General features: G+C 26.7%; 1 protein-coding gene across 1 annotated transcript; it reads right to left on the bottom strand.

Annotated features, from left to right (window-relative positions):
• Positions 1 to 1,580: 1,580 nt before the first annotated feature.
• Positions 1,581 to 12,202, bottom strand: LOC112687581. The gene is made up of 23 exons (XM_025560401.1): positions 12,080 to 12,202; positions 11,810 to 12,015; positions 10,383 to 10,613; positions 9,959 to 10,123; positions 8,092 to 8,252; positions 7,519 to 7,712; positions 7,187 to 7,413; positions 6,945 to 7,089; positions 6,474 to 6,798; positions 6,321 to 6,413; positions 6,012 to 6,243; positions 5,550 to 5,732; positions 5,341 to 5,469; positions 4,668 to 4,895; positions 4,357 to 4,486; positions 4,169 to 4,285; positions 3,973 to 4,103; positions 3,558 to 3,750; positions 3,019 to 3,418; positions 2,695 to 2,947; positions 2,341 to 2,579; positions 1,965 to 2,239; positions 1,581 to 1,887 (listed from the first exon to the last, which is right to left on the bottom strand). Exons 1-23 carry the CDS (start codon positions 12,171 to 12,173, stop codon positions 1,793 to 1,795), a joined length of 4,446 nt encoding a protein of 1,481 aa, XP_025416186.1. The 5' UTR covers positions 12,174 to 12,202; the 3' UTR covers positions 1,581 to 1,792.
• Between the last annotated feature and the right edge of the window lie 1,149 nt (positions 12,203 to 13,351).

Here is a 13,351-nt window from a genome sequence, read left to right as displayed (position 1 = left end):
TTCTTGTATCTATCAATTTTATTTTTATTTTATCTTGTTTTTTTTTCACTTAACAAACGATCACAAACTAGCAACTGAAGAACAACCGACAACAGCATTCAAGTACTCAGGCGTTAGCAAAAATTTTTATTATAATTTGAATTTCGTAAAATGTATGTAGAAACAATTTAGAATATTCTTAGTTAGCCTAACGCACAACAAAAGAACAAAAATGTGTTAGTAATCGTTAGTCATTTTTGTTTTAGTCAACTAAAAACAATTTATTTTATACATGAGCTTATATATTAATCAAGTAAAAGCAAGAAAAGAAAAACTTTACACATTAGGTTTCCTTATATTTGAAAGTAAACTTTTGTCGAGATGCCCCTTAATATTTTTTAGAAACATAAATAAAAAATATTATTATTTTATATTTATTATTATAAAAATAATTTCTACTAATTTTGACCATGATAAGTTTTAAATATTTAAGAAAGTTAATACAAAGATTTAATATAAATAATAATGAATTTTAGAAAAATATAATAAATTAAAAAGCTGACGGATTTAAATAAATAGAATAACAATTTTTTGTATAAGTATTTATTTTTAGATTATAAATAAATAACATTTCAAATGGAAACCAATACAGTTGTTTGGGGCTATAGCCTTCCCAGAATTTTTACTTTAGTTGCGCCTATGATGTTCACATAAGTGATGTGATGCATTAAGTTTTGTATTCCACTAGATACATTGCATAGGAATTGGCAACAAGTGTTCACTAAAAGTAAATTTTAAAATTTAATAATCTTGTACTTATACATTTAATTCAAAATTGTATTTCAAACCACATATTAGGTGTACCATATGTTTCCTCCAGCTTGAGGAATGATAAATTAATTTTTACCCAGTAATGATAAACTTGCTGTTTCAATCATGGAAATTACACTTCATGGTACTGTGATTGGTTGAACTTTTAACTGATCTCTAATATATTTTAGAGTATATATAACTTAATATATGTAATATTACAATATACGTATAAATTCATAAAAATATAAATAAATCGAAAAGTTAAAAATATAAAATCATCCTATACAAAATTAATCAAATTTTACAATCTACTAATTTTGCCCCATAATTAAATTTCTATGGTTGTTATTTATAAGTTGGACTGATTATTTATAATTTTTAAAATGTTCATAAAAATTTCTGGCTTGATGCACTTGTATCATCATTCCTTTAACAATGACCATTGTGGGTATAATTATTGAATATTTTTATCTAGCAATCAAGATTCACAATTAATAGTACATTGCACAACCGTACGGAAATTTAAACTAGTGTCAAGTACTATTCTTATTGGTCGTAATACTTTTAGGATCACAGCGATGAGATGATGAATATTTTGGAATTATTCAATCAGAACCCTTATTTATATCTCTACCTTTACATTTATCATCTTACTTTCGGAATGCAAAAAATATAAAACAAAAATTATGAATCGTATGATAACAAATATTTCATTCAGTTTTATTATAAAGGCCTCCTAAGCTCCACCATTATCGGTAATCTTTGGACTTTGAATTGATAGTGACAAACTAATACTGATAAAAATCTTAATAAATGGTGTCAGCCATTTTACATTTTAGTTGCAATTAGATTCTCATTTCTAAGTAAACATTTCGATTGTAAATATGGATTTTTTTCATGTATTTTCAGTTATAGAAGTTTTAAGTTATAAATATTGTTATATATAAATACAATTATAATAATAAATGTGGTATTATAATTTAATTTGATTTGTGTTGTGTTATTTTTCTGATATATCTTTTCCGGTTTGATCGGGATTGTTTGATATGGTGTCAGGTTCCGTGAACGATAAATAATCTGTATAACAACTGTCACCTGCAAAATTATTATTGAAAACTAACAGAATAATATTATTTGATACGTTGCAGTGTTATATGTATGGTCATGATTACCATTTTCTTCTTGGGAATAACTCTCGTGCAATTGTTTGTTGTTGTCATCATCTATCTCGGTCACTCTCCTCCGGACAGCATCCTTCATTCTTAATGGTTTAAGACCCTTGTCCCAGTAAGGGTTATAACTTTTTCCATAGATGGCTTTCAACTCATTGATTTTACTCTCTCTCATTTTGTACCGATCGTCCGCGTGTTGATCTCTGCGGCTTTTCCATTCTTTAATCTTATAACCTTCGTCAATGTACTTCTTGGACAGTTTTCGGTACATCATGCTTTATTGATATAAAATTGAAAACATGTACTAGATAAGATGTCTGACTTATCTTGGCCATAACTAATCTACAATAGTAATTTACAATTAAAAACCATGTACCGTATGTTTGGACCTTTAAGAATATTAGGATCGTTTAATACGTCCTTGTCTTCTCTTTCTGCAAACTCGATTACTTGAGCCCAATCTTCTTGCGCTGCTTTGTAGGGATTGTTTTTAATGTAACTGTTTAACTTTTCTTTCTTAAATTCATAGTCCGTCACCACAATATTATGAATCTTTTCAAATATCTGTTTCATTTCTTCTGACTCAACGTTTTTTTGTGAATCGATATCCAACCCCTTTACACAATATTACACATAACAGTAAAATAAACGACTTAATAGATGTATATGTTTTATTTTTAAACATATAAACGTATTACTTTATTCTGCGTTATATTTAAAACATACTTACGTATTCTTTAGTTTCTTCGGCAACTAATAATTTATTTACAATGTGTTTATATGTTTCATCTGATTTAAATCTTATTTTTTTAACATTACTCTCATCAGATGTTTTCATCTCATTATTTCTTATGTATTCATCCAACTGTTGTTGATTCACATTTTTTTTTTGCATCAGAGTCTCTATCATATGTCGCTTTTCACGTTCTGTGAACTTTTCTCTCGTTAAACGTGATTTAGATCCACATCGGTTCAAATACCATCTGAAATCGTTCAAAAAAAAAATTTGATTCTTAATTAAATTCTATATAAGTACTAAAATATATTAATTCACTTGATGGTCTCATGACAAATTTGTCTCTTTATTGATTTTGATTTTGGTAGTAGTTTTACGTCATCGTTCTCCGAAATTTGTTCAAATGGTTCAGTTGATTCGCAATGAGAATCGTCCACTTCGTTTTCTTCTACAGGTCCGTATTCTTCTTTATATTTTATATTCCACGCATCCAATTCTCGTCTCCGATCGATCTCTTTCTGGAATATATTGCCGACCTCTTCGATTTTATTTTTTTCTAGTATTGTTGCACTTATGGTGATCATCCATATCATCCCATTGGAATCCGAAAAACCAATTAACTCGTTTTTGTTGTAATTTAGCAATTCATTGATGCCTTCCGAAAATTTTAGTTGTTCTGCATCAATAAAATGTATTGATGAAAGAGGAGTCGACAATGCTGCAAGTAAATACATGGTACAAAAAGATATAAAAAACTAACGGTTCTATCAAGATGCCTAAAGGTATAACAAAAAAACATCAACAAATACGAACTATATAATTAATATAGTATAGGTATAACTTTGATCTATACTTACATCCTATAAGTCCGTCACCAGTTATGTTAAGATTATTCGACTCGTAATAAGGTTGGTGAGTGTATTTCATGAAATTCCAAAACTGTAGGACACCGCTACTGTTGAAAGACACTCGAAATTCTGCTGGATGAATAGTGGACCATAATACACTGTTTGTAAAATCGGAGAATCGTTTCCACCAAATTGGACCACCCTTAAGTAAATAAAAATAATTTAGAGTGTAACATAATAATGTCAATTTACAATAGTATAAACCTTTACAATATAGTGTATAAATATTATATCAACTAAGAAAATTAAATATTTTAATATTTTTAGTCTTTAAATATACTCAGTTATTTAAATTTTCTATAGTGAAATTAAATCTTCACACTGATTTAAATCTACTAACTAGTTCTATGTTTTTAAAATTTACTTCGTAATTTAAACTCCAGATGGACACCACATGCCCGCCGCAGACCAAGTGCAAGTCCGGATAAAATACATTTCTCTTGATGCAGTTAATCGGTCCGTCGTGTACATGTCCCCACCAAATATTTTTACATTCTACAAGTTAATAACTTTTACAAACGTATGCTCTTATTGCACGTTTTTCCTGCAGAGTATCGTACCTTCCTTGTTTTGGCCCTGCTGATGAATTTCGTAACCATTCCAAGTGACAATTCCGACATCACCCATAATACTGCCAACGACCAAAATGCGATTTGGATCATCCGATATGGTTGGTACTGCGGTAAAACATAAACTTTACAAATATTCAAATATGTTGCACTGTATTACAATATCAACATTTGAATACCGTATTCGAACTGCCGCTTTCCGATTTCTAACGGCTGATTGGAGGTATATTTATATTGCATTACAGGAATTTCAAAAGACAAAGCGGTTATAGGACTATGCATTGTAGTTTCTGGTTTTGTGATGATTATCTAAAATATGTAGGTATGGATAGAAATAAACGATTAAAATATACTCGTATAGACACAAGTAAGCAAATTTTCATAGTTATAATACCATACACCATTTTATTTAAATACAAAATTTTATTTTATATTAACTAATTATAACATTGCATGTCACGTACTCTCTTTGTATTTATGTAACACTAACCGTATACAAAGGCTTTAAACAATTGTTGTAAATGCTCAATGGTGATTTATAACTGTCCAACTTATCTGGATACGGAAATCGAGTTTTTTTTTCAATGTTTTGCTGTGACCTAGGTATCGGAGTCGAATGCAAATCCCAAAGTTTTATAGTTCCATCCATGGAGGCAGAAAAAAATTGATCTGAGAACTGTCCTTCTTTTACGGTTACGAGCTTACCCAATGACGTTATCTAAATAAAACAATAAATTCTACCTAGTATTTTTATGTGCACATAACACGTTAGTATTTACTATAAATAATGCGTTTTTTTATTTTTTTTAACGTGTATTTAACTTTTGTCGTATAACACATATACAGTTGATATTACCAAGTTTCAGAGTATCAAACTAATATTTTAATGATTTATTAAGCACTATCATATTTATAGTATTTATTAAAATGAATATAATATATTCATGAGATATTTGTTTGAAAATTAACTCCTTGGTATTTAAAACTGATATACTGATTTTATATTTTATAGCATAAAAAATAGAAACTCTAATAAAAAAATCGGTAACTTAATTTGAACAACTCAAATTGTTTCATAAAAAACATTTAAAATATATTATCGTTTAAAGTAAAAATTAGGATCCATGGCTTTCCGAATATATATATATCAACAATCAACTAACTTCATTCATAGGATGAATCCATTGAATTGCAGTCACCATTGATTCGTGAGATTCTAAAATGGCACTCAATGCTGCTGGTTTGATTCTAGTTTTAAACTGTACTTCTAATGACCATTGCATATGCATCCACTGTAAACAAATATATATTAATATATATTAATATTTTATGACGATTCAGTATGGTACTCTTAGATAAAAATAAATATTACAAGATGTCTATGGTGCTTTTTTTTCTTCTCCGACATGGTTAAATTATTTGAATCTATCTTATCCAATTTTTCTTTGATGTCCCATATGCATATTTGTCCATTTACTAACCCTCCAACGACTGTATTACCATTTCTAGGACTGAATTCAACACAATACACTTCTTCTGAGCTTTCTAATATCAACTAAATATGAATTTCAAAAAGTACAAGTATAATAAAATATTATAAAATATTATAAATATTGTGCATATTTTCATATGCACAAAAAATATATTTGTCATTACATATAGTCATTCAATGGTCCCTCACACTTGCCTTCTCAGTGAGGTTCATTACATATTATATATGTTTATAATATTGTGTGATAAATTAAATTAATAATAATAATGTAACATATAATATCTATCAGATATTTAATACATTTATTAAAATAATATAAAATAATCAACACTGTTGAAATACCTTTGGAAACATATTATCATTAATCGACCAAATAATGACCGAATTTTGTTCATATACTGGTGGAACATTCTCTCGTTTCATCAATGGATCTTCACAATTTCGAATCACTTTGTTTTGTCCCAATGAAGATTTTTTTCTCTTCTTAGACTGATTTTTTAGTTTTTGATGCTTATATCCTGCTTCGAACATGTCTTTGGTTAGTTTTATTCTTTCTGTTTCCATATCGTCAATTCTGTTTAATGATATCGAAAACTAACTCAATAAAAATTATAGATATAATTAAAAATTAAAGAATCATAAAAACATTACTTATTTTTCATTTTTGTGTACTCGGCTTCGGATTTCAAAAGTCTAAACAATTTGTTTTCCCTTGCTTCTCGATCGTATTTTTTATTGAACTTCCTATTCAATTAGTTTGTTTGTTTATATAATTTAAAAAAAATTAAAATATATAACTTTTACCTATGTAAATTTCGAACAACATTTCTCAGTTCATTTCCATACATCCATTCTTCGTCATCACCCCATATGTTGTAAAAACTTTCCGTGTCCGAATCGTGATGCTCCACCTTATCCCTATATTCACCTCCATCTATTTCTACGGTAGATGGCATCATTTTCGTAGAGCTCGACACTTTTATACGTCCTTTAATCTGTGACTTACATTCATTGACATCCACATCCACAGACTCGTCTGATTGATCAGTATTATTTAAAATTTCAATATAAGATAATTCATTTTGTATTTCATTCATAATTTTATTCTCATCATTTAAACTGTCATCATCTAATAAAAAAAAATTTGTATTAAAAATAGACAAGTATACCTATATTTTATAAATATGTACATAATATATAAAAAAAGTATATCATTTTTAAATAATATCAACATTTCTTAGGGCATATTAATAATCAAGTATGTAATATTATAACCTGGTCGAGCTACGGATAAATCCCTGGGTATAAAAATCTGTTCGTGAGGTTTATAATTAAAGAAATTGCGCAACTGTCTTTTAATGTCTTGACCATACTGATCGTTAGATTTTTCCTCCTCAGTTACTTGAATCACTCTCATTCTCTTCAAATCATAATATTCATAATTTAACATTTATGATTAGTGATTACTACTGATAATTGGTATCTATTTTTTACCGACTAAAAATTAATGTATAAACCTGTACAAATTCCATATTTAACAATGATATTATTTTTTCTTTATAATTCTCGTCCACGAGTTTAACTTCTGACTGGTCGTTCGAATGCTCTACATTGTTGTCATTATCACTGCTGTATGAACCCATATCTTTGCCGATGGATTTTGCGACTTCCTCGGTAGCTGTTTCTAAGCTAACGGATTTGTATAATGCGTTACTACTGGACGTGTAAGATATTGCGAAAATGCCTGAGAGTTCAATACTTTACATGTAATTCAATTTATAAATCATTTATGAACATTATTTTAGCTATTACTAGTATATAGCTAAATATAATAGATATCGATACAAACCTGGTATTGTCGGGTGCCAAGTATGAGAAGATACATATTTGTTTTTAGATCCTGTATTTTGATACCCAGGAAAAATATTTATGTCCTTGGAGTTTTGTTCGGTTGCATTTTCATTTTCGTTTTTATTTTTTAACAATTTATAATCATCACGGTATAAATCGTATAAATCATTATAATGCAACTGATCCACTAAACTAGATTTATAAAGTTTTCCATAAATAATAATCTTTAACTTTTAATAATGTATATAATGAATATGCCTTATTATAACTCAAGCGCTGAATTGGTGTCAAATTTTTTTAAAAAAAAAGACTAGAAAAAGCGTTTAAAATAAGAAATCAACCCCTATCGTAAAACCTAAAACAAAATCAAATTTTTAATCATAACTAGTAATTATTTATTCTAAATATAATTAAAAGTTACACTTGAAATACATAAGTCCATAAAATCCATAGATAATACTAAATGAACCAATCTGTTTTTTAAATAAGCTCGGTTGGAGTGAAAAATATATGTATTATAATTTAAATATAGACACATTCATTAATGGTTATGCAAATTATAAATAATTACTTTGGTACATGTTTATCTAAGAAATCATCTAGTGCCTTGTCTGATTTAGTTAGCGGTTGAAATTGAAACATTTCTTCTTCTACAGCAACAGACTGAATACATTTATTATCTTTGATTCTTGGAATAGTTTGCATTTCCCTATTGACCATTTTTCTGGTAGCCTAAAAAATAAGTTTACTAAATTTTATTAAATAATAATATAATTTATATAGATAAGAAAAACAGAAATTTTAAAATAAGATATAAGAATTTGAAATAAAATTAAAAAAGACTGCCCCTAATTAAAATATTTCTCAACATGTTTAAGAAAATAATCATAATATACATTTTGATATCAATACAAACTTAGAAATATTAAATAACCAAAATAAAATTTACATTAATTCAGTTTGAGAAGAGTTAAAAGAAAACAAATGTTAAAACAAACACAATGAAATTGAAAAAAAAATTTTAATTAAAATAAATATATTTAAATCTTTAAATCTTATTTAAATATATAATATTTTAAATAATAATAACCAAAGTATTCATACTTCTTAACATATCTACACCTAATAAGACCTCATTTTAAATCTCCTAAATTAAAATTAATTATTTCTATAAAAAATGACTAATTTTTCTCGATGTATTCCTTCTTTTATATTTCCATATTCAGTCGCTATTTTATTAACTTTGAATATACTTGATAATTACTTTTTAATTTGAAACCGATCGTACTATACAAATATAATAATACTCTAGGCTAAGCTTTCATTTGTTTACTTATTTATTTAAACTATTTGTTTATAAATAATATAATAATAATAAATTTATATATTAAATATTGTTATTCCTCATTATAAGATATAATTCTTTGAACTTTTTAAAATTTTCATCTACAATATTTTTAATCAAATATTAAAGTTCTAGTTACTTATTTGAACATTGATGATTGCTTATAAGCATAGGCGCAATTTGGGGTGGGGGGGAGTTTGGGTGTGCTTGGCACCCCTATTTTCGAAATTAGCACCCCCAAATATGTTTATGTTGATTTATATTTAAACACTCATTACTCATTATGTATAGAGAAACATAATAGGTTTTGAGTTTTTTTGTATAAATATATAAATTTTTATACATTACAAAATATTTCACAATATGAAATAAAAATATCTTTGCTATAGGATAAAAGTTTCAAATTTCTAGCCACATTACTTTTAGAATTATGACTAAATAACTAAAATTTGAAATGTGAAAGTCTTATTTACAATGTATTTTTACTATTTTAGGACAGTTTTTTCCTCGCGTCTAGAAAAACTATTATGATTTAAAAAAACTACCTATCTAAAGTACCAACGCATGCCAATTTAAAATCTAAAAAAATCCTAAAAAAAACTTTTGGACCAGTATTTCTATCCGAAAAAGTGTTAAACAAATAAAATACAAACATCATTATAAAACCATAATATCCTTCGCTTCAGTCAGAATCTAAAAGTGATCATGTGATAAAATATTTGTGTTTACAGACAAGTAATTCATTATACGCGCAATAAAAATATAAAATTAAAGTGAACAATTTAAATTTAGAAATATTCATATATTTACCAAATATTTTAGTAACTATTAAATTATACGGTTTGTGGTTGTCTATAACCATTAAGGAACATAAAAAAGATAGAAGAGCTTTAGTACCCCCAGTTTTTTCATAGAAATTAAGCCCCTGTTTATAAGAATTAATTCATGTTATTAAGTTGTTATGTTAATTTTGTATTACCTACTTTAAACTTGTTATATTTTTGACAGCCATGTTTTTTCAAAATACTATAAAATCCAGCATCCGTACATAATAATACATGATATAAACAAATTAAACAGACGAAACAATTACCTGAACACATGTGTCCATTGTTAATACATCAGCACATTCAAATTTGTCTTTAGAATAACGTGGTTCTAATTTTACGTGTTGGTTTTTCATAGATTTTGAAGTTGAAACTTCAAACTTTGCTTCTTCTTTGAGCCTTTCGGTTGAAAGTTTCCAAATACATGTTATCTGTAAATAAATGATTTATATTTTATCTTTTGTCATAACTTCTATGTTCCATTTTTCAAATATGCTATGAGTGATTACTTGAATAAACAAAAAAAGTAATTTAATCTTACTTTGCATATTTGATAATTTTTTTGTGCATAAATTTATACATAATACAGTCATTTTAAGTGCATAAACATCTGAGTCCTAATCATAGTTAAAATATTGCTTAAATAAACGCATTTAACAAAAGTGTAGTGAATATATGGTAAATTTTCACCTTTTCTCGTGCCGATACTGACTTTATGTCTTCAATATCTTTTTCACTACATTTAGACTCCCAAGGTTTCGGCACGCGAAGCATTGATCGTTCGATATTTTGTTCACGCTCCATTTGTACTTGCGTCTGTTTGATAAATTGTTCAGCTCTATCAGTGGTACAAATCAGAAATTCTTCGTCTGTACTACTAAAAGCCTTATAACCAACCAAAACATATTCGTTTTGTATAGCCTGCAGTAAAATAATTGTATTAACAAACTTATCAAATTAATGCGCACACATAAATCTTTAGTAGTTAAATTGAGATCAACGAGTTAAAAGTAAATACTAAAGAAGTGATAGTAGTTACAATAATAGTTATAAATAATACTTATAATATAAGTAACAGTTAATTAATAATTAACATTAATTTCATTAATTTTTGTGATAATGTATATTAGCCAAATTATTTATTGTTATTAATAATAAGTGCATTTATTTTATTTAAATTTAATTCCATTGGCGATTTTTGTATTTTACAAAAATTTAAACTTCGATTTTCTTTTGTCATTTTTATTATTTCATCTTTTTTAAAATAACGTTGCGGTTGTTTTTTTATATCATTATACATGATTTCAACCTTAAGGATTACTCCGATCATCATAATTATTAATGATTTCTACTAAGAACGTTATCCAGTTGGTACTTTAAAAGAAGGTAACGTTACGTATTTTCCAACAATTTTCGACATAATTGCGAAAAACTGACACAAAAAAAACTACAAAATGTATGGAATTGGTACCAGGTTTTGATAAAAATCGAATTTTTGTTTTCATTTGAAAAACTCAACAAAAATAATTAAAGATACAAGAAATCATTGATATGTAGCCGTTCTCTTTAAACTGATCAGAAAAAATAAAAAAGAGAAAAACTTTTTTTAACCATATTTACCATCACTAAAATTTAAAATCCTTAATTAATTACTATTATAGTATTACCAATATTATCATATATTATATTTTATATATCTGTATTTATATTTTAATTTTTTATTCAAAGATAATTTTAACCTCGCTTTTAACTTTATAGCCGACCATACTGAACGTGTAATATTGTTATACTAATTCTGAGTCGGAATCGAAACCATATAATATTTAATCATGCACGTGGGTTAATTTTTTCAAATCAAGTAATCTATAATGATAATGAACAAAACAATTATCTCGTTAATAAAATTATCTCATTTATAGTTTTTTTTAATTATTTTTTTAAGTTTTTTAAGTTGATACTTCACATTTGATAGTAACCTAACGTGTATAGTCTATTATTAATTACAATAATAAACTATATTAGTGCATTAAAACTGTAAAATGTGTGAATAAAAAATTGATAAATTTCAATGTGCGAGATCAGTATGAAAATAAAAAATAATGATAGTTTCTTATTACTTCAAGCTCTTTTCGAAACTTCCAAAAACATGAGTCCGATTTCTCTTTCTGTAAATGGTCTAATATTTTTTTGTGAGAAATCTGTGTCCATGGTTTGTCTATAAAAACATTTTTGCCTACGACACATTCAAAATGTTCATGTAACATTTTTGGTATGGTCATAATTTTTAAATCGTCGTCGAGATTTGTTGTCGACTCCACTGATTCTAAAATATTAATATTTGGAGTAGGTATAAATACTTCACTAAAATATTCAAAGAAATTTCTTACCATTGCTTAAGTCAGTTGATATTGCATTGATAACCTGTTCCGTTACTTCCTCATCATTGGCTTTTGTCAATGAATTTTTTTTTTTCGACGACATTTTAAAGTTTTATACGATATAGTCGTGTGTAAATATTGTTTAATAATAATGTTTATAAATTATAACACAGATTATTATTATATATATATACACATTAGAACACAATTATAATAATGTTAAAATAAAAAGATTTCAATTGTGTAACGATATTATTAAATGTATTCATTTTAAACATCAACATGTTATTATGTGCAATAAGTCTTGGATTTCTTGTACGACGAAAAACATTTTTTTATTTTTCTGTTCATCAAACCGTACGTGCATAGTAACTACGCTAATACTACGTTAATGGTAAAATAACAGTTATAACATTGTACAAAAATAAATGCATGTTTGGTCACGATTATCGTTGTTACCAAAGTAACTGTATTATAAGGTAGTCATGTTACGAGTATAATTCATTGAAAATAAGTAAAACATTACATTCGATTTGACGACCATTCTTTGATTAAGACTTCGGAGCACATATGAGGTTCATTAACAGTGTTGGGACTTATCTAGATAGATTTTTTGTCATCTTTTATCTTATCTAGATAAATAATGCTAAATTATCTAATTACTTATCTAAGATAAAATTTTTACTTATCTAGATAATTGCAAAGATTAGAGTTATTTTTATTCTTGAACGGAGATGAATCCAACAAATCAAAAATCATCAAAATCGGTCCAGCCGTTCTTGAATTATAAATTCTGTAACTAACCTGACTTTCTTTTATACATATAGATTTTGTATTCATAATCAAAATTCATGTACTATTAATGAGTAATTATTATTTCTTGATACGACATTTTGTTTGTATTTTCATGTTGGGAAAATACTTTTAGTATTTTTAAACTGAATTTCTTATTTTTCCACGGAAGTTCCAAATATAGTAAGTATTTGATTCTAGTATACACATGTCACTCATACACTGAATAGCCATTACTTCACTCTTGGAACCCGTAAAGTCGTAACTACTTATAGAATAATGAAAACCATCAAATTATTATACGGAAAACAATATTATTAACTTGAAATGATTTCTTATGTATTTTGAATTCATCCTGATACGTATAAAGCAATTTTCATTTTTTTTTTTTACGTATTATTTTAATGATTAACCATCATTAAATATTGTACATTATATATATACTGCTTAATGGTACACTACATAAACATATAACAAAATATATAAATA

Source organism: Sipha flava, unplaced genomic scaffold (assembly GCF_003268045.1).
Source record: "Sipha flava isolate LNK unplaced genomic scaffold, YSA_version1 0_pilon_pilon, whole genome shotgun sequence".
NCBI lineage: Eukaryota > Metazoa > Arthropoda > Insecta > Hemiptera > Aphididae > Sipha > Sipha flava.
The sequence above is the reverse complement of the archived record's forward strand: the minus strand, read 5'-3'. Positions and strand labels throughout refer to the sequence as shown.